The sequence below is a fragment of the Camellia sinensis genome, chromosome 6, assembly GCF_055761805.1.
Source record: "Camellia sinensis isolate YWXY chromosome 6, ASM5576180v1, whole genome shotgun sequence".
Taxonomy (NCBI): Eukaryota; Viridiplantae; Streptophyta; class Magnoliopsida; order Ericales; family Theaceae; genus Camellia; species Camellia sinensis.
The window spans coordinates 43677265-43704441 of record NC_138966.1 but is presented as its reverse complement, the minus strand read 5'-3'; the positions used below and the strand labels follow the sequence as shown (position 1 = coordinate 43704441).

General features: G+C 31.4%; 1 protein-coding gene and 1 pseudogene across 4 annotated transcripts in view; one reads left to right on the top strand and one right to left on the bottom strand.

Moving 5' to 3' along the window:
* LOC114271981 (syntaxin-71-like) overlaps window positions 1–27177 on the bottom strand; it is a 290405-nt pseudogene that overhangs the window by 160225 nt on the left and 103003 nt on the right. The gene's annotated exons all lie outside the window — the stretch shown is intronic.
* The window catches only part of LOC114267847 (disease resistance protein At4g27190-like), a 79168-nt gene continuing 56965 nt past the window's right edge, over window positions 4975–27177 (top strand). For all 3 annotated transcript variants that reach the window (XM_082873756.1, XM_082873755.1, XM_082873757.1), the window contains exons 1-2: window positions 4975–8784; window positions 14884–15357. In XM_082873756.1, coding sequence (XP_082729882.1) covers window positions 5809–8784; window positions 14884–15357 — 3450 coding nt within the window. In that variant the 5' untranslated portion in view covers window positions 4975–5808. The remainder of the gene's footprint in view (window positions 8785–14883; window positions 15358–27177) is intronic.

The following is a 27177-nucleotide window of genomic DNA, read 5'->3' as shown; positions in this document are numbered from 1 at the left end:
CGGACGGAATTAAGGGGCAATTGAGAGGGAGATTAATGATATGGAATTGGGCCGGACAGAGTTGTGCCAGACAGATTTGGGCCGAACAGGTGTTGGCCCAAGTTGTGTGGCCCAGCCTTGAAGGAAGCTGCTCGGTAAAGGCAGCGCGTGGATTGACCGAGCTGCAAGGATTCGTGGTTACGAAGCCGGTTAGGTGAAAAGTCCAGTGCCAGGAAAGGCAGGGTTGGACCGAGGTACCTGTTTGCTCGGTAGGTAGGTCGACCGCAGGCAAGCGTGAGTTGTCCCGAGCTCGGTTTTGCCGAGATGCCGCCGAGTCCGGTCCTCATCTGAACTTAGCTGTTGGAGTACTTGGGCATGAAGCGCAGCATGGCAGACGATGGCCGAGATGGTACTGCCCGGCTGCCAAGTTCCCAGGAGAATAGGCAAGCAGTTGGGTTAGGTGGTGCTCAGCAATGTTTATGCTGACAGATGGGATAGCAGTGCCACGTGTTGAGAGGTAACTGGGAGTAGATTTGGGACGCAGAAGGTATATAAGCACGTCTGCGCCCCCCATACGGAGGCAGATGAACATTTGGTAAGAGAAATACTTACACTCAACTCAGTCCTCTCTCTCTCTATCCCTGTGTGTGTCTAACTTGTTCGTCGGAGGGGTTTTCCGGCCACACACCGCCGGGTAGCTCACTGCTGTTGTGCATGCAGGTGATCGGACAGAAACGGAGCTTGGAAGAAAGGAGTGCGGGCTTGCCTGAATATCTGCTCCCCGCATAAATATTTATTGAACCTAATGTTTTATACCCTCCTTAGTTTAGATTTATCACTAATTTACTCTTAAATGAATCAAAGTCAAAAACACAATTTAATTGAATTTCTACTATGGCAAGAGATAACTAAATAATAACCCATTTCAAACAAGGGTTTGGCTTCTTTTACATTAAGATGACAACTTTAGAAAACGCTTGGGCTTGGTAGGTTTATTTTTTAATAGATTTTGGTGAACTGAGTTGTTGACTCTTTAAAAGTAGTTTCGCAGAATATTCATGCAGAAGATAAAAATAATTGGATATCGGTAGCTATGTGTTTGAATCATATTTGTTTTTAAAAGATAAACGACAAATATAATTTCAAAAATAGCTATTCATTTTTTTGTCATACAAATTTGATTCAAACATATAATTACTAATTTTCTGATCATCATGATTTTTATATGAATATTCTACTTAACAAATCCTAAAAAGTAAATGATTTGAATAATCAAAATCGATGCCAAAGTAGACGTACTAAGTCCAAACGTTCACTCAAGTTAAAATAACCAATATGAAAGAAGCCTAATTTTTCTGACATGTCCTTATCAATAATCATCAAACAAGTTTTTACCCTTGATCTAATATCTTTTACTCTTTTTGGGATGGACTTTTCACAAATTTCTTCTCTTTGAGTTTGGCTTCTCTCAAGTTGGCCATCTCATTGAGTTTGGCTTCTCTCAAGTTGGCCATCTCAACTTAAGAGAGCGTTTGAACTTAGTAGACTTATTTTAGGACCGAATTCAATGATCCAAACTATTTAATTTTTAGAACTTGTTGAGTAGAATACTTATGCAAAAAATAAAGATTATCGGATAACAATAGTTATATGTTTGAATCAAATTTGTATTAGAAAAAATGAATGGCTATTCTTGAAGTTATATCTATCATTCATTTTGTAAAAACAAATATGATATAAAACTTATAGTTATCGATATCCAATTATTTTGAATTTTTTGAATGAATCTTTTACTCAAAAAGTCCTAAAAAGTGAACGGTTTGAATCACCAAAATTGATCTCAAAATGGGCCTACAAACCCGAGCGTTCTTTCAAGTTAAGATGACAACGTGAGAAAAATCAAACCTTTTTTCTTTATATATATACATATATAATTTTTTATTTAACATAAGTCACTCAAATATTTTATTAGTATCTCAGTTTTATACATAAGTCATTAACCTTTTACTCCTATAAGTGTGTTTTGTATAGTAGTAAAATTAATTCTAAAATAATTATCTAAAATATTTTTTTTTGTAAAATGATGATATATTAATGTTTGAACAAATTATAAATAATATTTTATAATCATTTTATGAATAATGACAATGTTATAAAAATTCGTGATTTTAAATTGAAACAATCAACATAGTATTGATTCGATCTAATTTGATTATAAAATTTTCATAATCTAATTTAATTCTAAATTTCCTAAATCATCAATAATGATTTGATTTTAATTTTAATTTACAGATTGTTTGAGAACAATCTAAAATCACATATATTATCTTTTTATCTTTTTTGAATTATACCATTTTCTTATTTTTTTTATATATTTTTTTATAAAAATTATTAAAATAAAATATTTCCAAACAAATTTTTATTCTTAAATCCAACCACATTAAACCTTATTCTGGCCGGACAAGGGGTACCTGCTGTGCTTTAAGCACAGCAGGGTGTGCCGTGCATGCAAAAACAACAAATTTTATATTTTTTTTTATTTTGCCCTTTTGGCGGCACAGCAGACACCCCTCTTCCTATTCGGCCCCAGTCATTACTGTAATAATTACCCAAAAGTAAAAGCAAAAGCAAAAAATAAAGCACAAGCAAAAGCAAAGTGGGATACCGCATTACATGGGATGTGTTCTATGAAGGCGTAAAAGTATTTAACTTTGTCCAATGAATAGATGTAGAGATTAAAATAATGCGTTTGAACATGAAAAGCATCTCAATCCAAAGAGCCCGGTTCAGTATTAAGGGTATATTACCCTTTATGTTTAATATTTATTATTTTTTGACATTTAAAAAATTACATTAACCTTCTAGTTATTATAATTATTTAAATAAAATGAAAATATTAAATTCATGTACTCTCTCTTTTTTTTATTTTATTTATTTATTTATTTATCTTCTTTTATTTTATTTTTTTTTCAATGTAATTTTTTCTATTTTTCTACTAAGAGTTATTACTTTTTATATAAAGAAAGGATTTGTAAAATGAGAATATTAACCACATCGGTGGAATGTAATTAGATTAAACCTCAGGAGGTGTCAGTGTAATTTACTCTTTTTTTACATCTCAAATAGGTCAATGTAATTTATCATAATATTTTGAATTTATTTTTTATTTTATTTTATAATATATTTAATATAATAAAAACTATATCATATGGAGGGATCATAAATATTTTAACACTATGATTTTTATTGATAGCATGCCATGAGTAATTTTTTTTTTTCCTTCTTCTTTTGAGACAAGAGACAAGGTAGTCCAAGTGGTAAGGACTCCCTTTATGACCCACTTTCAGTGGTGGACATAAAAATCTCGTTAAGAGGAGGCCAAATTCTATACAATTAAAAATTAACTATACATTAATTTTTGTACATTTTTACCAAAGTTTCATACGTATGTTAATTCACTTTATAAACATAAAAATTGAACATTATCATTAAATTTACAAATAAATTTTTTAATCAATATCTAATACTCATTAATAAAAACAAAAAAGTATCAAAATTGTATTATAAAGTATTTTTTACACTTGTACAAACTCAAAAAATTTAAAAATAATAATATACAAATATGGATCATAACTAACACCAATTTGAGTTATAATTAATGATTATTTTAGTATTAATCAAAAATCACAATGAATCGTAAGTAATACTATTTCTAGATATAATCAAACATCATAATAACACGTAACTAATTTGATTTGATAATTTGTTGGCCTCATAGACACAATGATTTGAAACTAACATCCATTTGGACCATGATTTACATACTATATACAGTATTGTAAGATTGACTCTAATTGAAGAATAGAAACAATTTGAGGCTTCGAAGATGGACTTTTTTTTTTTTTTTTTTTTTTCTTCAGGGGCCAACCCTTCACAAATTGTAAACTGAGGACATGTTTGATTCACAGGACTAATAGTGAATGTATTAATAATTCTATTAAATTAATGTATTATTCACTATCTAATTGGATTAGTAGGATAAATTATCCTCTTGTGCGTTGTTTGATTTGCATTGGATTAGTAGGTAAAAGAGTCTTTTTATTTCATTTCTTAGATCAGGATATATAATCCCACCCCTATTCTATTATTAATAATGTTACAAATTTGTTGGATTAATTATTCATTAGATTAATAATTCTGAAACAAAATTTCAAAACAAACATAAGATTATTAGGTCTATAGATTAATAATTCTAATATCATGTTTTAATCCTGTCAATCAAACCTGTTCTAAAGAGATAAATGCATAATATTGTCTAAAATTTTGAAATAGTTTGCAGGGCAGTGCTGCCGCTTGGGTCCACCGTTGCTTTCCTCCCCTTTGCTAAATTAGATTTCAGTGGGGGTAAATAACCAAAAAAAACTTTTTTTAAAATTATCACAAAGCAAATTTTGAAAAGACCGAGTCAAAAGACCAACTGGGTGTTTGAGAAGTAGATTTTTTTAAATTTATTTTAATTGTAAGATATTATTGGAGAAATTTTTTTTTTTGTTTGAAAAGATAGTTAGATTTTTTTGTGGTTGAATGTGATGTTTGTGAGAGAAAAAGTGAAATAATTATAGAATTTGATGTGATATTTTGTTTAGATTTATTTTTTTTTATTTTATTTTTTTTAAATTTTATAACCGATTTATCTTTTAGCGAGAAAAAAACAAAAACAAAAAAAACAAAACAAAAAATCTCCTTCCCAAACAGCGCCCAAGACCAAGACATAGCAAGGAAGCAACGAAGAAAGTTCCCCCTCCAATAATTTTAGATCTAAGAGCATAGTACTGATCTCAAAAATTTTAGATCTAAGGGCATAGTACTAAAATTTTAGATCTAAGAGCATAGTACTGATCTCAAAAATTTTAGATCTAAGGGCATAGTACTGATCTCAAAATAGTTCCCCCTCCAATAATTTTAGATCTAAGAGCATAGTACTGATCTCAAAATGTTCTCTCCTCCTCAAACTCTCCTTCAAAACCTCTCTGACTCTGATTGTTTCTCTTTGATGGATGTTAATGGTCTTGTTTGTCTTTGGTGAAAAGCTTTTCTCTTCACCGTCGACTGAGTTCTTAAGGCTGTGCATTTTTCACCTCTAAGACACTCTGGAAAGTTTCCAAGGTTTTTCTTTCTTCACTTCCACTTCCACTTCCACTTCCACTTCAATTCTATCATTTCTCTCTGTTTAAATCTCTACTTACTTTCTGTCTTCAGTTTTATTATAAATCTCTGTGTTCCACTGTTGCTTAACAGAAAAAATAAAAAAAATTCCTGTATTCTCTTTTGATTTTAGGAAACTTTGTAATCTTCTCCTCTGCAACTCTATTTTATTTACTCTGTGTTGAACAATTACCAAATCAGTATTCTCTGCTTTCTGTTTCATTTTACTAAGCTCACTTTCTTCTTTGCAATTTCTGTTTTACAACACAAGTTCTCTTTGTCCAATTATATTGTAATTCTCTATAGTCAACCTTGCTTGTCCAAAAAAAAAAAAACTTTAGATCCTCTCTTGCAAAGTGTTCCTTTGATATCTTCATATCCTCTACAAAATTGTATTTCTCTTTGTTCAACTGTTACTTACCAGGATAAAGAAATCTCTGTATATCTTCTTTTGTTCTAGAAATCTTTGTAATCTCTTCCTCCGCCACTCTATTTTAAGTCTGTGTTCAACAATTACTATTCTGTTTTCAATAGTTGTTTGTTTTCTTCCAGAAAAAGGGAAAAAAGAAAAAGAAAAAGAAAAGAAACAGGGAGAGAGGTACATAACTGAAATAGAAGTGAGAAATGGCTACTGGTTGGGTTGGTTTTGTTGGTCCAACTGTAGGCAAGATTGGAGAATTTCTAATGGCTCCAGTTGGCCGTCATTTCGGTTATCTATTTTCCTATAAAAGCAAGGTCAAGAATCTGAAAGATGAAGTCAAGAAGTTGGATGAGAAAAGAGGTGCAATGCAGCAATCAGTTGATGAAGCAAAAAGAAATGTGAAAGGTATCGGACTTGATGTTAAGGGGTGGCTGGAAAGGGTTGATAAATGCCGCGAAGAGGCCAGAGAAATTCTAAAAGATGAAGTTGAAGCAAACAAAGGGTGTCTATATGGGTGGTGTCCAAACCTGCCGTTACGTTACTCGCTCGGTAAGAAAGCAACCAACAAGGCAAAAGAGGTGGCTCAGTTGCACGAAGAGAGGAAACTGACGAAAGTGGCCTACAATGAGCCTCTACCTGGGATAGAATCCACATCCACTGAAGGTATTAAGGTTTTTGAGTCTAGAAGATTGATTACGAACGATGTCATGGAGGCACTGAAGGATGATGGATTCCACATGATTGCAATATGTGGGATGGGAGGTGTTGGTAAGACAACAATGGTGAAAGAAGTTGCCAAAAGAGCAAAAGTAGAGAAATTGTTCGATGAGGTTGTGATGGCTGTAGTGTCCCAAAGTCCTAATGAAAGGAAGATTCAAGGTGAAATTGGAGATAATTTGGGTTTGGAATTTAAGGAGGAGACTGAACGTGGAAGAGCAAATCGACTGTATGAAAGACTAAGGGGCACCAAGAGAATCCTTGTCATATTGGACGATGTTTGGAAGCGTCTCGAACTGAACGACATAGGAATTCCATTTGGAGATGATAGAGGTTGCAAAATTTTGCTGACTTCTAGATTTGATAATGTATGCAACGATATGAATGCTCAAAAGAAATTTACAATTGAAGTCTTAACCGAAGAAGAAGCATGGAATCTCTTTGAGGAGATGGCTGGAATTTCCAACGATCCAAGTCACACAAGTCACAAAAGTACTGATTTGTATATCACGCAGAAGAAAGTTGCGGATGAATGTGGATGTTTGCCGATTGCTATTGTTACAGTTGCGAGGGCACTAAAAGGTAAAGATGAGCAGTCATGGAATTCAGCCCTTTCACAATTACGTAAGTCCATGGTAAAAAACATTAGGGAAGTAGAAGAAAATGTGTTTAAATCTCTGGAGTTGAGTTACAACTTCTTGGGAAGTAGAGAAATTAAGGAATGTTTTTTGCTCTGTTCCTTATATGCTGAAGATTTTAATATTCCAATTGAAGATCTCGTTAGATATGGAGTTGGGATAGAGATGTTTGAGTCCATTGATAGTATCAACGAAGCAAGAGACAGAGTACATGCCTTTGTCGATGACTTAAAAAAAGGCTATCTCTTGATAGATGGTGAACGAGAAGGTTGTGTTAAAATCCATGATGTAGTTCGTGATGTTGCTATATCAATAGCATCTAGGGAGGAGCATTCATTTATGGTAAGATGTGACGAAGCAAAAGAACGACACAAAAATTATGCTGTAATTTCATTGCGATGCACTGGTATGAGCAAGCTGCCTGATAATCTAGAATTTCCAAAACTCCATCTTTTACGGCTAGAGGGCAATTATGGGTACAATTATGCATCACAACTACCAAATCTCCCAGAAAGTTTCTACGGAGGGATGAAGGAACTCAAAGCTTTAAGCATGTTGGATGTGTACATAAAAGGATCACTGCCGACATCCCTGCGATGGTTGACCAACCTCCGAAGCTTGTCACTAAACGAACGCGGACTGATCAATGATGTATCTGTAATAGGAGCGTTAGAGAATCTAGAAATTTTGAGTTTTGAAGGCACCAAAATCGAGGAGTTGCCAAAAGAAATAGGTCAGCTTAGTCACTTGAAGCTACTGGATTTGTTTCGATGTGGTGTGAAGAGGATTTGCCCAGGTGTTCTGTCGAGCTTATCAAAGCTAGAAGAGTTGTATCTTTGGTCTAGCTTTATTGATGAAAACAGGATAGAAGAAGCTAAAGCGACTTTCACTGAGTTGTGTGGGTTGTCTAATTTTACAACTTTGGTCATTCACCTACGAGATTTTGCATACTGGCCAAGAGACTTGGTCCTCACGAATCTAAAAGCATTCGCTATAACCACTGGGTTCTGTCCTAGATATTGTCGTGATTATCAGTTACAAAACCAGTTGAGTCTCGAGGATGTTCACGAGAGCGATCTTATGGAGAGTGAGTTCAAGAATCTTTTCAAGATCACTAAAATTTTAGAAATAACAGGAGCAGTAGGTGTGAAGAATGTTGGCTATGATTTAGACAAAGATGGTTTCAAAAAATTAACAGAATTGTCCTTGAAAGATTGTCAGGATCTGGAATATGTCATTGACACAACAGATGGGGTTCCAGTTCCACAAATAGCCTTCCCTGTGTTGCAGTCGCTATGTCTCTATAATTTAGATAAATTGAAAGAGATTTGTCATGGCCAACTACCAGAGGAGGCCTTCAGTGCCTTGAAAAGGCTGAAACTATGGGACTTGCCCGTCTTAACACATTTGTGGAAGGGTCCTACTCAACTTGTACGGCTCCGCAACCTGACTTCTCTAGACCTGAAGAGCTGTGATAAACTGGAAAGGATGTTCTCATTATCCATAGCCAGAGATCTGATGCAACTACAGATACTTCGTGTATATCATTGTCCTAAGATGGAAGTACTTATTTCGAGTGAAGAAGAAGGAGATCAAAATGAGATAGCATCAACAACAACAAAAACAACAGATAAAATTGTGTTTCCCAAACTAAAGGAATTGTATCTTGCAATTTTGCCAAGTTTTACTGCTATCTGCGAGGCTATGAATGGAATTGAGTTGCTGCAATTGAACAAGCTGAAACTCAGCGAGATACCAAAGCTCAATAGTTTTTGCAATACTTCGGATAGCAATTACGATACTATTCAACCTCTCTTCAATAAGGTATGCTTCTTTGACTTTAGATTGTAACGAGTTGAATCTAAGCTCAATTTGTTTTTTTATCGGTACTTGTTTAATAATTTGTTTAGTGTGTTTTTGATTTCGGGTATTATTTAGAGTTGGATTGATATGAATTTTTAAATTGCTTAATTATGTTTGTTGTGTGGTGACCATTCTATTTAAATTGATAAAAATAAATTATATTACTTTTTTATTTCAACTTCCTGAGGCTTGCTCGACAGTTTTTTTTTTTTTTAATTTTAATTATTTTTGAGTCTTGAGTATTAAATCTCCTTTCGAAAAGGATACTAGATTTGAATATAAATTTAATTTTTGATTAGTCCACACTTAATTATTTTGACTCATATTTAATTGTATGAATACTAGGGATCGCCTTGAGTCCTTTTAAAATTATTTCATATTCTAGTCTCATTGGATAAATTATTTTAAATTATTAAATTTTATTTATTTTTGAACTTAATTGATTGAGTGACAACTCATTTATAATTATCAGTCGTACTTATCATTGTTAATAAGTCTAGAGAGCTTCTCAGATTTATCCGAAAATTTATCATAATCCACATGACAGCGACCTTTACGTGGGGATTCTTTTATTTGAAAGCAAACAAATCAATAAACAAAAACAAAGAAAGAAAAAAAAAAAAAAGTGCACCGTAAAGGCTTTTTTTATTATTATTTAAACGCTTTTTTGTTTTGTTTTGTTTAGTAGGAATAATTCTTTTTCTTGTACAAAAATTAATTATAGAACTGAAAATATATATATATATATATATATATATTTTTATGTAAGTACGAAATTAACAAAAGATGTGACCCATCACTTGAGAGGATTGTATCAGATATTGTAATTTATGTGTTTTAAAACTATTTTTTGGAACTTGTGCTACAACCGTACTTTGCAAAGAGCAATATGCAAAAGAATAAATTTATTTTTAAATATCAACATTTTTTTTGCCTTTTCTTACCGTTAAAAATTTAATAAACCCCTTATTCAATTTTCATAATTTTTTTTCTGAAAAAAATCAAAAATTAGTTTGGTGAAAAAAAAAAAAAGCTCATTATTTTGATATGGTTCTCTTTTTGGGTGAAAAATAGTTTTGGAAATTTTAAAATTTTAATTTTGGCAATTATTTTTATCAAACTAATTTTTAATTTTTGAAAAAAATGAATTAAAAATAAGTTTAAAATAACGCAACCAAATAAAGTTTATCTAATAACGTATCCCATGCGCAGACGAAGAGATCTAAGTTTATTTATACTAGACGAAAGAAAAAAAAAAGAAGTTAAATAAAAAAAAATCTTATGGAGCACTTTGTTTGTTTGTTTATTTGTTTTCTTTTTAAATAAAATAGCGCCCAAGGTTGTGTCAAGTGGATTATGATAAATTTTCGAATAAAATTAGGAGGCTCTCTAGATTTTTATTTATTTATTTATTATTATTATTATTATTTATTTTACTACTATGAGAGAGTTATGGATATTTATAATGTGTACCATCAAATAAAATATATTTTACAATGAGGAAACAATTATACCTTTTTATTATTTATGTCACAATGTTATAGTGTTACTAAAATTGTATTTGTTATTATATATATATATATATAGAGAGAGAGAGAGAGAGAGAGAGAGAGAGGTATATATAGATATAGATATAGATATTGAGATAGATATTATAAACAATAATAATAATTAATAAATAAATGAAGTTTTGATGGGAGAGTAGAGACCACGTGGGGTACTCCCCTTTTTTTCGGTAAATTACACAGGCACTCCTGAGATTTTTGTTTAATATAGATCCCTTTATATTTGAAACATTATACTTACTTTTTTGTCAAATTAAAATGATATATTTGTCCTTTAACCTTTATACATATAAAATAATAAAATAATATAGATATTTTGTTCATGTTATTTCAAAGAAAATAACAATCATTTTTTTTTGATTTAACTCACATAAAAAATTAAGTTTGTTTATTTTTACTGATTTTTTTTAACATTTTAAGCAATTTTTTTTTAAATTTTTTTTAGATACACCTAATTTAGATATACTTAAGAATTATAATATTTTGTGATTTTTTTTAAAAAAATTCACCAAATACAAAAAAATAAAAAAATAAAAAAACAAAAATTCAATACATTATCTTATTTTGTTGTATTCAATGATTTTTTTTTATATTTTTCTTATATAAATTTTATACTTTTCAAATATATCTAGATTAAATTGATCTAATCTAAGTATAATGGTGGAAACAAAAATAAAAAATTATATTCATATATAAAAATTTATACAAAAAAATCATAAAAATATAATGATAATGATATTGTTATAAATATAAATCATGTTTATAAGTGTTTTGTTTTAAAATGAAAGGTGAGCTATCATTGTGTTTGAAAATTCTATATAAAATTTATATTTGTATATTATCACTGAATAAGAATATGTTTACGTAGAATTTAATGATGAAAAGTTGTAGAATGTAATCATGATGATAAGAGAAAAAAAATAATAAAAAAAAGGACAAGATGGTCATTTAGAAAATTTTAAAGGATGACAACAACAATTTAAGAGGTAATTTGTTATGGGATTACAAATCTCAGGAAGAATAATATAATTTTTCAAATGTGAAGAAGGGATTTGTATTAAATATAAATCTTAGGGGTGTTAGTGTAATTTATTTATTTATTTCTGTGGTAAGATAGGGCCCAAGCCAAGAAAACCAAAGCTTAGTTCAAAAAAAGAAAAAAACGAAAACAAAAGCTAACAATTAACTGCTAGAGAGATCAAGCAAACAAACTTGCTTATCCTCCCGCAATCAAACTAGACAAAGCTAATCACTGTGTTTGATTTTAATTTCTAAATTTAATTTTTTGAAAATAGATTTTTTTATTTTTTGTATTTTAAAAAAATCAATAAATATACAAGAATATAAAAATGTACTAAATTTTCATATTTTTTTAAAAATATTGTTGCTATTTAGTGATTTTTTTAAAGATTTTTTTCACAAATATTTTACTTTTTAAGTATATTTATGTTAGGTGTATCTAAAAATTAAAAAATTACTTAAAATATTAAAAAAAATTTAGTGAAAATAAAAATAATAAAAAACAAAAAAAAATTAATTTTTAAAAAAATTTTTAAAAAATGAATTTCAGTGGAACGAAACAAGCTAAATGGTGCTGAAGAAAGAAACTCTTGTTGTGTAGATCAATGAGGGGCATTTTTTTGCCCAATAATGTGAAGTTCACAAATCCAATCATTTCTTTCTTTCCTTCCATTTTTTCTTCTCCGTCCGTCTCTCTTTCTCTTCCTTTCTTCTGTCTCTCCCTCTTTTAAATAATTTTTTTATTATCACACAAAACATTCGACCCACCATATATCTAGAGTTAGAATCTCACCTTGCTATTTTGATACGAAATATGGAGTGTGTTGAGGGTTTCGTTTGACCTGAGCCGATCGCATTTTTGATGCATTCGATTTTGAGACTTTTCTTCTTCTCTTTGTATACTTGTTTTACCTTGATTGTGTGGTATTTTTTGTTAGTTATGATTTTGAAGAAATTGTGGTCTTTTATTTTATATATATATATATATATTGTATAAAAATTAGGATTTGCTCATATTTTATCAAATGTTTAAAATTCTCTACCCAAAATGATATATGGTATATAAATTTCAAAGTGTCATATTCAAGATTTTAAAAAGCAACCGCAATCATTACTAACATCGTTATGTAACGATTGTGGTGGTTATTATCACTACCCGTTATGACCACTATAGTGGTGTGACAGAAATTCATGACCACAACGGCCGCCACCGTTACGTAAAGGCTGTAGCGGCCGTTACATAAAGGCTGTAGCGGCCGTTACATTGCCGCTACAGTACTGTTACAGCCGTTAAACATATATATGTATATATATATAATTTTTATATAAATTTTGTATATATTGCTATTTTCTCTTTTTATTTTCTAGTTACGTAAAATTTCAGTAAAAATCTTATCTATATATATTTTGAATGTCCAATCTTCAAGTTCTACACGGTTTAATTACTTTTTTACTTAATTATATTTGAATATGAACTTAATATATTTCTCTTATGTTAAATTTATTAAACAAAATTTAGATTTGATGTTACGTACTTTTATATTATTATGTTTGACATTTTGTATTTTAAATTTCTATTTATGAGACTATTGTTTTTAATATTCATTTTTTTTTTAACAAATCGGAAAAGTTATCCATAATTATAATTAGTAAAGTAATGAAAATTAAATAAATTCAACAATAGGAAATTTTTTCAGAGCAACTTAAAACTAATATAAAAATTAGTATATTTATTGGATCATTTTTTTAAAACTAAACAAAAATACTAAAAATCATTTTGAGTCTCACTAAATGTGATTCTGAAATAAAAACATACATGTCGGTATGCTTTCTTAAAGTTGTGTGAAGAATTAAAAAATTCACGGCACCAGTTCCTGCCACTGTTACACAACGGCAGTTACACTCCGCAACCGCGTCTGTATTACCGCTACCATTTCACTAACCGCCACTGTTATTTAAAACTTTGGTTATATTTAAATTAAGAAAACTCTAAATTTTTTTCAAACCCTAGAAAATTTGAGAAATGAAAAATGTGATTTTGAATAGGATTAAATTGTTGGAATAATGTGAAAACTGGTGATTTATTATGGAGATTGTGAATTTCCTTGGAGATATTAGTTATCTTGAATTTATTGGATTTATTGGAAATAATAGAAATTATGAAATATGGGATATATGTTGGAGTAACTGATGAGTTTATAGGAATCTCATACTATTTTGGAATTATTGAGAATGTTGAGTTATGCTCTAAATATATTTTCTTATTGGAATATTTTGTTACAGATTACTGTTTCATGCATCCATTGCACTTCCATGGCCTTACAATGAGATTGTGCTATTATTTTGAAAATATTGGAAATGTTGATAACGTGGTAAATCTGAATAGGGGATGTAATTGTGGGTTTGAGAATTAAGTTGGTTTGAGAGTCATGGTAAAAGTCCTAAAACACGAGCAGAATAGGTATCAATTTCCTTCTGGTTAGTAGCCGTGAAAGTAGTATTTGGTAGTGCTTGAATGTCTACTTGCAGACACGTACTACGAAATTCCAATGTCTTATTTAGGCCTTGTTTGGGAAGTTGGCAATTTTAGTAGGCTATTTTAGTTTTTAACTATTTTAGTAGGCTAAAATTTTTGTGTTTGGGAAGATGGTTGGATTTTTTTGTAGTTAGATGTGATGTTTGTGAGAGAAAAAGTGAAATGATTATGGGTTTGATGTGACATTTTGTCTTATTGGCAATTTAACCTTTTGTCTTTTTGTGAATTTTAGCCTAAAAAGCCCAATTTTAGCCTTTGCCAAACAAGGCCTTACTGGCCCGATGTTTTGAAATGAAAATGTTGAAATGAATATTATTTTGAAAGTTGTGCATTGAGCATCCTATTGAAAAAAAAAAAAAAAAAAGCTTATATTTTAAGCATAGCACACATCATTGCATTCATGATCATAATCTTGTTAATCTCATATACATTGTTAATATTATATCTACTGGGCATCAGTGTTCATCCCTTCGTGGAAAATCATTTTTAGTTGTTGGTGATTTGCCTCCGCCTCATTGAAGGCTCGTGATGTGATTTTTGGAGCATGAATGCTCCTTCATTTTGTTTGCTTATTTTTGTAAAGCATTGGTTTATATGTTTGGGTAGAGACCCATTCTTTTTGTAATAGAGTTCTAACCATTGTAACTTGTAATTCATTAGGGCATTTAAATTTTGAATATTTATGTGGTATTATATCACATGTTATAGATCCATGCTTTGGAAATTGTGAATGTGTAATCGTATGTAATCTCTTTTGTAAATCTCAAATTATAATGAAATGAAATATAACAAGAAAAGAGAATTATTTTGTATATGATTATTGTTGAATCTTGATAAGATTTTTGGCTTCCGCATGTTAATTTGATTTGATTTGAAAATAAATAAGAAATATGAGTTTGATTTGTTTCATCGGATTTTATGAAAATTGGAGCATTACAGGTGGCCTTCAGTGCGTTGAAAGGGCTGGAACTACAGGAAATGCCCGCATTGACACATTTGTGGAAGGGTCCTACTCAACTTGTACGACTTTGTAACCTCACTTTTCTAGAGCTGGAGAGATGTGATAAACTGGAAAGCATGTTCTCATTATCCATAGCCAGAGATCTGATGCAACTAAAGATACTTCGTGTATCTGAATGTCGTGAGTTGGAAGTACTTATTTCGAGTGAAGAAGAAGGAGATGAAAATGAGATAACATCAACAACAATAGAAGCAACAGATAAAATTGTGTTTCCTAAACTAGAGGACTTGGATCTCCATGACCTGCCAAGTTTTACTGCTATCTGCAAGGTTACGAATGGAATTGAGCTGCTGCAATTGAAGAAGCTAACACTCAGCCAGATGCCAAAGCTCAGTAGTTTTTGTAATACTTCGGATAGCAATTACAGTACTATTGAACCTCTCTTCAATAAGGTATGCTTCTTTGACTTAAGCTTATTTATTTGTTTATTTATTTAAGCTTCATTGCTGTAGGACGTTTATAAATTTAGTTATTATTTTGCTATTTTCATATGACCTTTTGGGCTATAATGAGAACGTATTTTGGATTGAATATGTTGTTGGATGAAAAAATAAGAACGTCAAACAACATTTGAAATTAATTAGTATTTAGGAACAAATTTCTCTTTTTATGAGTCGTATTTCTTTAGACAAAATACATTTAATTCTTCTAGTTTGTTTATATCAATTTGGTTCTTGTAATTTTAATGTATCAATTTTACCTTTCGATTTTGCACATGGTATCAATTTAGTCTAATTGATAATATTTCATTTAGAAATTGGACTAAAATTAAGAGACAAAATGGTTTTTTTAATTCCCTTCAAAGTTATTGAAGGATTCACATCCAATTGGAAATGATTCATTCTCTTTTTAGTAGTTCATTTTGCCTTTGATTTTTATTCAATTTTTTAACTGATATTATCGCTTAGACTAGATTGACACAATTTGAAAATTTAAAGGGCAAAATTAATATTACAGAAACCAAATTGACATGAGAGGCAAGTATAGAGACTATATGTCACGCCCCCAAACCGCCCCTAGTAGTTTGGTGCCGTGATGGCCAGTAATCCGTAATTACCGAAGGCCAACTTACAAAATTCACACACAATCAGAGTATTTATATAGGGGGGCTCACAAATGCGGAAGCAAAATACATATATAAAACTGAATAGTCCATGAGAGCCGTGCATAAGTTCAATGGAATGACATACATCAACATCTTTACAAGTCTTGCAATTCAGATACAATAAAGAAATGAAATACAATTTACATCTTGACCAAAAGGCTTCTCAAGCCGACATATGCCGAAACAACAAAAACACATAAGCCGAGAAGCATAATCTCCAAGACGGTGCAAAACGCTAGTCCAAAATATGTCGGCTATACGCCCAAAACACATCGGCATCACATTCAGGCCTCAATGCCTTCTTGTTCCTCACCTACATATATATAGAGACGGTGAGCTTGGATACTCAGTGAATGATATTAGAAATAAAGGTTTTGCATGATTGACATCCGAGATTCCTTTCAAAACAGTAAATATATAGCATACTTTTCAAGCAAGGGAAAAAGTCAAGTTCATTTGGCCGGCTTTCAAGTTCCTTGGATGTTAATAACATCTACATAATACAAGAGGTGATGACATATCAAGACAAGAGTGCAGTTGCATTATAGTCCTCTGCAACTAAGGACTTTCAAGACAAGCTGTGCTGCGAAAGTTTATAGTCCTCTAGCACTAAGGACTGTCAAGACAAGAGTGCAGTTGCATTATAGTCCCCTGCAACTAAGGACTTTCAAGACAAGCTGTGCTGCGAAAGTTTATAGTCCTCTAGCACTAAGGACTGTCAAGACAAGCTGTGCTGCGAAAGTTTAGAGTCCTCTAGCACTAAGGACTGTCAAGACAAGAGTGCAGTTGCATTATAGTCCCCTGCAGCTAAGGACTTTCAAGAAATGTCATCAAAACAAGATAGTGCTTGATATTCAAATAGGGATAGGCATCATGCTAAGTCAAATACTTTTCAAGACAAGGCAAAACAAGATTTATCAAACAAGTGTAACATAGCTTTATTAAAAATACCACTCACATAATTCTTCAAACGTCGGGGTCAAGCAAGGTCCAAGTCCTACAATCACATGGCAAAGCGTACTTGAACATATTCCTCAAAACAAGTCTAACATGCATGCAAATGATTTTGGAAAACCTACTGGGCACCAACCAGGTCTAAGCCGAGGTGTGTTTCCGAGGGCCACATGCAAGGAAAAGAGGTCGGGAAACTCTGGGTTTTCCCTCTGTTGATGAATATGAAGAACATGAGTATGAAAACATGGAAAATATGGATGTTCGATCACAATCTGTTATCCCAAATCTGGGATTTTCATGCTACGGGTTTGAAAACATGGACCTGGGTACCCATAGTTGAAAATCATGCAAGAACAAACACAAAACATGAGTCTAGACAAAAGCTTTTGGATCGAAACAAGACCTTTTCTTCAAAAACGTATGAACATTATTTTCTCTTTCTAAAATCGGTTTCAAATCAATGCATGGCTTACAAATCATATCCGATCATGCAATGCAATAACATGAACATAAAGAACATCATGAGCAGATCAAGAATCTAACCTTAGAACACGGATCTAACGGTTCGATCTCTAGGAATCAAGCTTGAAGGCTCACTTTCTCACTCTAAAACTTCTTCTTCCTCCTAGAGCTTCTCTCTCTAAAAGGTAAGGATATGATACCAAATGATAGGTTTCTTGGCTGGTTTCAGACTTAACCTACCGCTGGGACACGTGGCAGCGACTGGTTGGGTTTCCTCAAAAGGTGGCTGACAGGCCAGACAAAAGCATGGCGAAAGAGTGTTCAACAAGTAAAGCGGTATGGGCTCTCTGACGAGACAGTGACATCGGCTGATAGCAAGGCGTATTTAACAGGCTACACGGAATGGCACTCCGGCAAGGGGTGACGTCGGCTAACAACAAGACTTCGGCAACTAAGGTGACAATGACCTCGGCTAGGAAGGACAACACTTGACTAAGCTGTGCCACACCTTGGCCTAGATGTGCCACACCTCGGCCTAGGTCATACCACTCCAGGACGAGATCACTTGGGTGCAAAGGTAACATCTCGGCCAATGTAGTCAAAGCAAGGACGGAGGTCGACAAAAGGGGTTCCAAGATACTTCTAACAGACGATGACCTCGGCTTGGGATGATCTAGGCGTAACGTAACCTAGGCTTGGCATAACATCGGCTAACATAACTCAAGCAAGGCGTGACCTAAGTCTCACATCAAGGAAGAAACAAGACAGGCACACAACACTTAGACAAGGCACAAGGCTTCAAAACAAGGCACGGACCTTACCCACTTAAGCAAAACAAGTCACAACATGCAATGCAAGTTTAACAAGCTAATATTATACAGATGCTCATGCACATGACTAAGACGTAAAATGTGGGTTCTTACACTATAGGTATAATTTGCCCTATTTCTTTTGACTAAAAATTTAGCTAAACTAATATGAATTGGGCTGTGATTTTGCGAACTTTGAGCAAATTATTTAACGAGTAAAATGCCAATTAGTCATAATAGTTGGCCTTGATTCCTATCAAGTAGTATTAAAAATAAGTCCTTGTAAAATTGTCTCTAAAAATAATTTTTTATAACTATTTTTTGCATATGTTGCTAAAAATTAACAATTAGTGACTTTTTTTTAGTTACGTTTTTTTTTTTTTTTTTATAAATTGTTGCTAAAACTTACAATTACTGACATTTTTATGTGATGATTTTTTCAAACTGTCACTAAAAGTTAAAAATTAGTGACTTTTTTTGTGATGATTTTTTTAAACTGTCATTAAAAATTATAATTATGACAATTTTTTGTGACAAATTTTTCAAACTATCGCTGAAAATTAATAATTAATGATTTTTTTTTTAACAGTGTTTGATGAAAAATGCTATTAATTCTCACAAGACATATTGGACAATAAGTCTACATATTAAGACTTATACGCAAGTTTCTTATTTAAAAATATTAAGATTGTATTTTGGATGGAAAAATTTAGGGGAAATTATACACACACACACACACAAACAAAAAAAGACCCTCATAGCAATATAAACCATGAATTTTAATTTTTTCAATTTAGAACCTGAATTTTTAATTTATTTTCAATCTAAATCATTTGTCTATTTTTGTTAAGTACAATCGATAGAAAAATAGATATATTAGTCATTAAACTCAATGAAAATAGGTATTTCGGACATTTTATGTACCTACATTGAGTTTCATAACTAAAATACTATTTTGTTCTGATCATTTTTAGTTAACAAAAGGTGACAAATGATTTAGATTAAAAACAAATTAAAAGATTATGGTTTAAATTGATAAAATTGAAAACTCAAAGTTTATATTGTTGCAAGGGTCAAACATTGGATTTTTTTTTTTTTTTTTTTGGTGGTAATTATCCCTAGAATTTAAAATAAAGAGTTTTGAGGTTAAGGAACAACCATTAGTTCATATAGTTTAAATGAAATGTCAGTTTAGTCAATGCAATTTCAATTTAAACCCTATATTTTTAATTTTGTTGCAATGTGGTCTCGTTGACATTCACCATTAGAATTTTGCACGGATAAATGCCACATGCAAAACTAAACTTACGTCATTTTGTTGCACACCCCCAAAAAAATAATTTTGCAACAAAACGCAAGAGCAAAGCATAGAAGCACGGAAGAGAAGACCTATAGGCAAGAGAGAGAGAGAGAGAGAGAGAGAGAGAGAGAGGTGCTTGACCGATACTACCCCTCCACTATCTAACAACCCTACTACCCCCGCTAACACCAGCACTGATGAGATCGAGATAAAGATAGAGATAGAGAGAGCTTGCGGTGGCAATGGTGGCCAAGCAGGGGCGGGTAGGGGTAGATATGGGTTAGAGAGGCTCGTCGGAGTAAAGATGGAGAAAGGATTGGTAGGGGTGGGTCTACAGTGGGAAGATGAGGTGGATCTCGCAGGTGTGGGGTCGCCAGAGATGTTAATAGCAGATTTTGGGAAATGAGAGGGAAGGGAGAGAATGGGAAATGAGGGGTGATTGCCAGAGGTGGTCATGGTAGTCGATTGTGAGAAAGGAATGTGAAAAAGTGCTCTGTTTGCACTGTGGGTCTTCTTCTCTCTGGCTTTTTTTTTCTTCTTTACATTTCGTTTCATTTCATTTTTTTGGTATGCGCACCAAAACGACGTTATTTTGGTGCACTACACAAACACTACAAGGAAAAACACTACAGAAGATCTTTACTCGTGTGAGTAGCGATTCGAAAGAGATTTTTATAACTTACAAGGTTTTTGTTTTACTTAGAATTCTTGGGAAGAACTTTTGAAATGATTAGTTTTATAGTGTTATTTTGTAGGGTTAATTATCTAAAAGTCCTATCGATAAAGGTTGATATTCCATTAAGTCTTTCTTCTTTTTGTTTTAGGTTGATTCTATTTACACACCACAAATCCTTTTAGTACACATCACCTGCTCAGTTCACACCACACACAAATGAAAGCTTTTAATTTTGTCTCAAGACACACCACTAATTTTTAAATAATACCAAATTATTCTCATCGTCTCCGACCCTAACCCTAACCCAAAACCTTGTCCATCGCTAGCTGTCAGCCACCGACCTCTACCCTTCTCCCCTCCTCGTTGCAACCCTCATCTTTGCCCCTACCACCACTGCCCTACCACCATTGCAATCCTCATTGAAGTGGTGCACAGTCGTCGCAATCCCACAAATCTCTCTCTACAGACTACACATGGTTGGTCATCAGATGTAGGCAAGTTGCGATGGTGGTGGTCTCTACGTGATGAGAAGCACGATGGTGATAGGTCATTGTAATGGTGGTGATTACGGGATGGTGGCGGTAGCGATGGACTGGGAAGGCGAAGTGGCAATAGCAACGACGGCAGAGCAACGGAGAAAAGTTGCAGAGGAAGGTGGTGATGGCTGCAACAATGGAATGAAAGAAGAAGAAGGAGAGCGACGACAAGAATCGTAAAGATGACTTTCTGATGGTGGTGGTTGGCCAATCGGTGATGGTTGGTCGGTGGTGGTGGTTGTCAATAGGTTAGGTTAGGGTTTGTTGATGAAGGGATGAAATAGAGATGAGGGCAATTTGGATATTTGATTAAATGATAAAATTGTAATTAAGATATTATAAGTAATGATGTGAATTGAGAGTAATTGAGGTGTAAATAGAATTTTTTTTTTTCACATAAAGTCCTATTTTCAAAATATTTATGTATATAAAAATTAGTTTGGTCAAAAAAAAAAAAAACTCATTATTTTGATATGGTTCTCTTTTTGGGTGAAAAATAGTTTTGGAAATTTTAAAATTTTAATTTTGGTAATTTTTTTTTATCAAACTAATTTTTAATTTTTGAAAAAAATTAATTAAAAATAAGTTAAAAATAACGCAACCAAATAAAGTTTATCTAATAATGTATCCCATGCGCAGACGAAGAGATCTAAGTTTATTTATACTAAACGACAGAAAATAGCACTTTGTTTGTTTGTTTATTTGTTTTCTTTTTAAATAAAATAGCGCCCAAGGTTGTGTCAAGTGGATTATGATAAATTTTCGAATAAAATTAGGAGGCTTTCTAGATTTATTATTAAAATTAGGAGGCTCGCTAGATTTTTTATTATTATTATTATTATTATTATTATTATTATTATTATTATTATTATTATTTATTTTACTACTATGAGAGAGTTATGGATATTTATAATGCGTACCATTAAACAAAATATATTTTGTAATGAGGAAACAATTATACCATTTTATTATTTATGTCTAATATTATAGTGTTACTAAAATTGTATTTGTTATTATGTGTTTGGGAAGTAAGTTTTTTTGTAGATTTTTTTAGTTGTAGGATATTATTAGAGAATTTTTTTTTGTGTTTGGGAAGATAGTTGGGTTTTTTTTTTTTGTGGTTGGATGTGATGTTTGTGAGATAAAAGTTGAAATGATTATGGGATTTGATGTGATATTTTATTTGGATTGATTTTTTTTATTTTATTTTGCAACCAATTTGTCTTTTATTGGGAAAAAAACAAAACAAAACAAAAACCAAATTTCCCAAACAACGCCTATATATATATATATAGGTACATATAGATATAGATATAGATATTGAGATAGATATTATAAAAAATAATAATAATTAATAAATAAATAAAGTTTTGATGGGAGAGCAGAGACCACGTGGGGTGCTCCCCTTTTTTTGGCTAAATTACACTGACATTTTTGAGATTTCTGTTTAATATAGATCCCTTTATATTTGAAAAATTACACTCACTTTCTTGTCAAATTAAAATGACATAATTGTCCTTTAACCTTTATACATATAAAATAATAAAATAATACAAATATTTTATTCATGTCATTTCAAAGAAAATAACAATCATCTTCTTTGATTTAACACATAAAAAATTAAGTTTGTTTATTTTTACTAATTTTTTTAACATTTAAAGCAATTTTTTAAAATTTTTTTTTAGATACAGCTAATTTAGATATACTTAAGAATTATAATATTTTTTTGATTTTTTTTTTAAAATTCACCAAATACAAAAAAATAAAATAAAAAAACAAAATTCAATACATTATCTTATTTTGTTGTATTTAATGATTTTTTTTTTTTTTGAGTTATATAAATTTTATACTTTTGTTGTGATGATGTTGTTATAAATATAAATCATGTTTATTTGTGTTTTGTTTTAAAGTGAAATGTGAGCTATCATTGTGTTTGAAAATTCTATATAAAATTTATGTTTGTATATTATCACTGAATAATAATATGTTTAAGTAGAATTTAATGATGAAAAGTTGTAGAATGTAGTCATAATGATAAGAAGAAAAAATGGTAAGAAAAAGGACAAGATGGTCGTTTAGAAAATTTTAGAGCATGATAGCAGCAATTTAAGAGGTAATTTGTTATAAGATTACAAATCTCAGAAAGAAGAATATAATTTTTCAAATGTGAGGAATGAATTTGTATTAAACATAAATCTTAGGGGTGTTAGTGTAATTTACGTATTTATTTATTTTTGTGGTAAGATAGGGCCCAAGCCAAGAAAACAAAACCTTAGTTCAGAAAAAGAAAAAAGAAAAAAACGAAAACAAAAGCTAACAATTAACTACTAGAGAGATCAAGCAAACAAACTTGCTTATCCTCTTGCGATCAAACTAGACAAAGCTAATCACGGTGTTTGATTTTAATTTCTAAATTTAATTTTTTGAAAATAGAGATTTTTATTTTTCGTATTTTTTAATTTTTAGTGAATATTTTTAAAATTTTAAACAATATTTTTTTAAAAATTTTTAGATGTACCTTACTTACATGTATCTAAAAAATAAAATATTTGAAAAAAAATCAATAAATACACAAGAATATAAAAATGTACTGAATTTTCGTATTTTTTAAAAATATTTTTGGTATTTAGTGATTTTTTTAAAGATGTTTTTGCACAAATATTTTACTTTTTAAGTATTTTTATGTTAGGTGTATCTAAAAATTAAAAAATTATTTAAAATATAAAAAAAAATCAGTGAAAATAAAAATAATAAAAATCAAAAAAATTTAATTTTTTAAATTTTTTTAAAAAAAATGAATTTCAGTGGAACCAATCAAGCTGAATGGTACTGAAGAAAGAAACACTTGCTGCGTAGATCAATGAGGGGCATTTTTTTGCCCAATAATGTGAAGTTCACAAATCCAATCATTTCTTTCTTTCCTTCCATTTTTTTCTTCTCCGTCCGTCTCTCTTTCTCTTCCTTTCTTCTGTCTCTCCCTTTTCTAAATAATTTTTTTATTATCACACAAAACATTCTTTCCACCATATCTAGAGTTAGAATCTCACCTTGCTATTTTGATACAGAATGTAGAGTGTGTTGAGGGTTTCGTTTGACCTGAGCTTATCGCGTTTTTGATGCATTTGATTTTGAGACTTTTCTTCTCCTCTTTGTATATTTGTTTTACCTTGGTTGTGTGGTATTTTCTGTTAGTTATGATTTTGAAGAAATTGAGGTTTTTTATTATATATATATATATATTATATAAAAATTAGGATTTGCTCATATTTTATCAAATGTTTAAAATTCTCTACCCAAAATGATATATGGTATATAAATTTCAAAGTGTCATATTCAAGATTTTAAAAAGCAACCGCAACCATTACTAACGTCATTATGTAACGATTGTAGTGATTATCAATACCCGTTATTTTTATATAAATTTTGCGTATATTGCTATTTTCTCTTTTTATTTTCTAGTTACGTAGATGTTAAGTAAAAATCTTATCTATATATATTTTGAATGTCCAATCTTCAAGTTCTAGAGGGTTTAATTACTTTTTTTCTTAATTATATTTGAATATGAACTTAATATATTTCTCTTATGTTAAATTTATTGTACTTTTACATTATTATGTTTGACATTTTGTGTTTTGAATTTCTATTTATGAGACTATTGTTTTTAATATTCATTTTTTTTTGTAACAAATCGGAAAAGTTATCCATAATTATAATTAGTAAAGTAACGAAAATTAAATAAATTCAACAATAGGAAAATTTTTTAGATCAACTTGAAACTAATATAAAAATTAGTATATATATTGGATCATTTTTTAAAACTAAACAAAAATACTAAAAATCATTTTGAGTCTCACTAAATGTGATTCTGAAATAAAAACATACATGTCGGTATGCTTTCTTAAAGTTGTGTGAAGAATTAAAAAATTCACGGCACCAGTTCCTGCCACTGTTACACAACGGCAGTTACACTCCGCAACCGCGTCTGTATTACCGCTACCATTTCACTAACCGCCACTGTTATTTAAAACTTTGGTTATATTTAAATTAAGAAAACTCTAAATTTTTTTCAAACCCTAGAAAATTTGAGAAATGAAAAATGTGATTTTGAATAGGATTAAATTGTTGGAATAATGTGAAAACTGGTGATTTATTATGGAGATTGTGAATTTCCTTGGAGATATTAGTTATCTTGAATTTATTGGATTTATTGGAAATAATAGAAATTATGAAATATGGGATATATGTTGGAGTAACTGATGAGTTTATAGGAATCTCATACTATTTTGGAATTATTGAGAATGTTGAGTTATGCTCTAAATATATTTTCTTATTGGAATATTTTGTTACAGATTACTGTTTCATGCATCCATTGCACTTCCATGGCCTTACAATGAGATTGTGCTATTATTTTGAAAATATAGGAAATGTTGATAATGTGGTAAATCTGAATAGGGGATTTAATTGTGGATTTGAGAATAAAGTTGGTTTGAGAGTCATGGTAAAAGTCCTAAAACACGAGCGGAATAAGTATCAATTTCCTTTTGGTTAGTAGTCGTTAAAGTGGTATTTGGTAGTGCTTTCGAGCCTACTTGCAGACACCTACTAGGAAATTTCAATGTCTTATTTTAGGCCTTATTTGGAATGTTGGCTATTTTAATAGGCAAAAATTTGTGTTTGAAAAGATGGTTGGATTTTTTTGTAGTTAGATGTGATATTTGTGAGAGAAAAAGTGAAATGATTATGAGTTTGATGTGACATTTTATCTTATTGGCTATTTTAGCCTTTTCTCTTTTTGTGAATTTTAGCCTAAAAAGTCCAATTTTAGCCTTTGCCAAACAAGGCCTTACTGGCCCCAGGTTTTGAAATGAGAATGTTGAAATGAATATTATTTTGTAAGTTGTGCATTGAGCATCCTGTTGAAAAAAAAAAAAAACTTATATTTTAAGCATAGCACACATCTTTACATTCATGATCATAATCTTGTTAATCTCATATACATTGTTAATATTATATCTACTGGGCATTAGTCTTCATCCCTTCGTGGAAAATCATTTGTAGTTGGCGATTTGCCTCTGCCTCGTTGAATTATTGGACAATCTTCACTGTATTTAAATAAATTAAATTCTGTTGTGTACTAAACAACAATCAGAATATAAAGAAATAAAGGAAATGAGAGAATTTGTTTGATTACAAAAATCAAACTCGAAATAAAAATAAATAAATAAAAACAGATTTTATTTTGTTACAAAAATAAAATTAAAATCTGATTTAAATAAATAAAAATAACACTGTAAATAAATTAAATAACTTACTTGATTTAATTTCTTCGAATTATAATCTGATCAAGTCCAGTGTTTGACACTGTGTCCTTAAGATAGATTCGTCCTCTCCACGATGCTTTAAGAATTTGGACGTCTATCTCCCACGATGAAACGATCTACCACAAACAATAGCAGCACTACAAATTGTTTGCCTTACGAACATACTAAGTGTTTACACTCTTTCTTTCAGAAAATAAATGCAGCAAAATGCAGAGATTTATATCAGAGGATGGAGTACGAAAATTGGAGTGAAATCCAAATGGGAGGCTAGTCTATTTATAAATGTAAAGGTGACTCTTGGGTTTGAATTGAACAGGTATGAAACCTGTTGGTTTTGAATTCAAACAGATTTGAATCTGTTGGGTTATATTTCAAACAGATAACAAAACGGAAGGGCCCTGTTTGGGTGTGCAATAATACCAGACTGGTTTATTTCGGGAAGGGCCCTGTTTGGATGTACAGTAAAACCAAACCAGTTTAATTTTGAATTATGAATTTTATTTTACCAAAAAATAAAATTAAATTCAAATGTTTTTGACCCAAAAAGATTAATATTGGGCCGAACAAGCCCAACCCAACCACACACCACGCACCCGCGCCCAAGCCCAGGGCCAGCCCAGCCCGCCCGACCGGACGGACGGACGGACGGACGGACGGACGGGGGTGTGCGCGCGCGTATGTGGTGATTTTTGGGTCTAATGGGTCTAGCCTATTTTGCCCATAACCTCTCCCTTTAAAACACTTGGGTACCCCTTGGAGCACACCCTAAGTACCAAACCCATGCCTTATAAACCCATTCAAAACTTCCCACCAAATCAATGTGGGACAAGCCATTTTACAACCTTAAGGAATTTCCACCAAAACTCCATTTCCATGGAGCACACTTTGGCTTCAATTTCCCATTCACTCAGTAATGGTTTTGAGCAACCAAATATACCACGTGAATCACAACGCGGCATAGAACGTGTTACCACTTTGACCCGTGAAAATTGACGCACATGGCCTACCTAAAAAATAGACCGAACTTAGGATAAAATTCTGGTTTTACC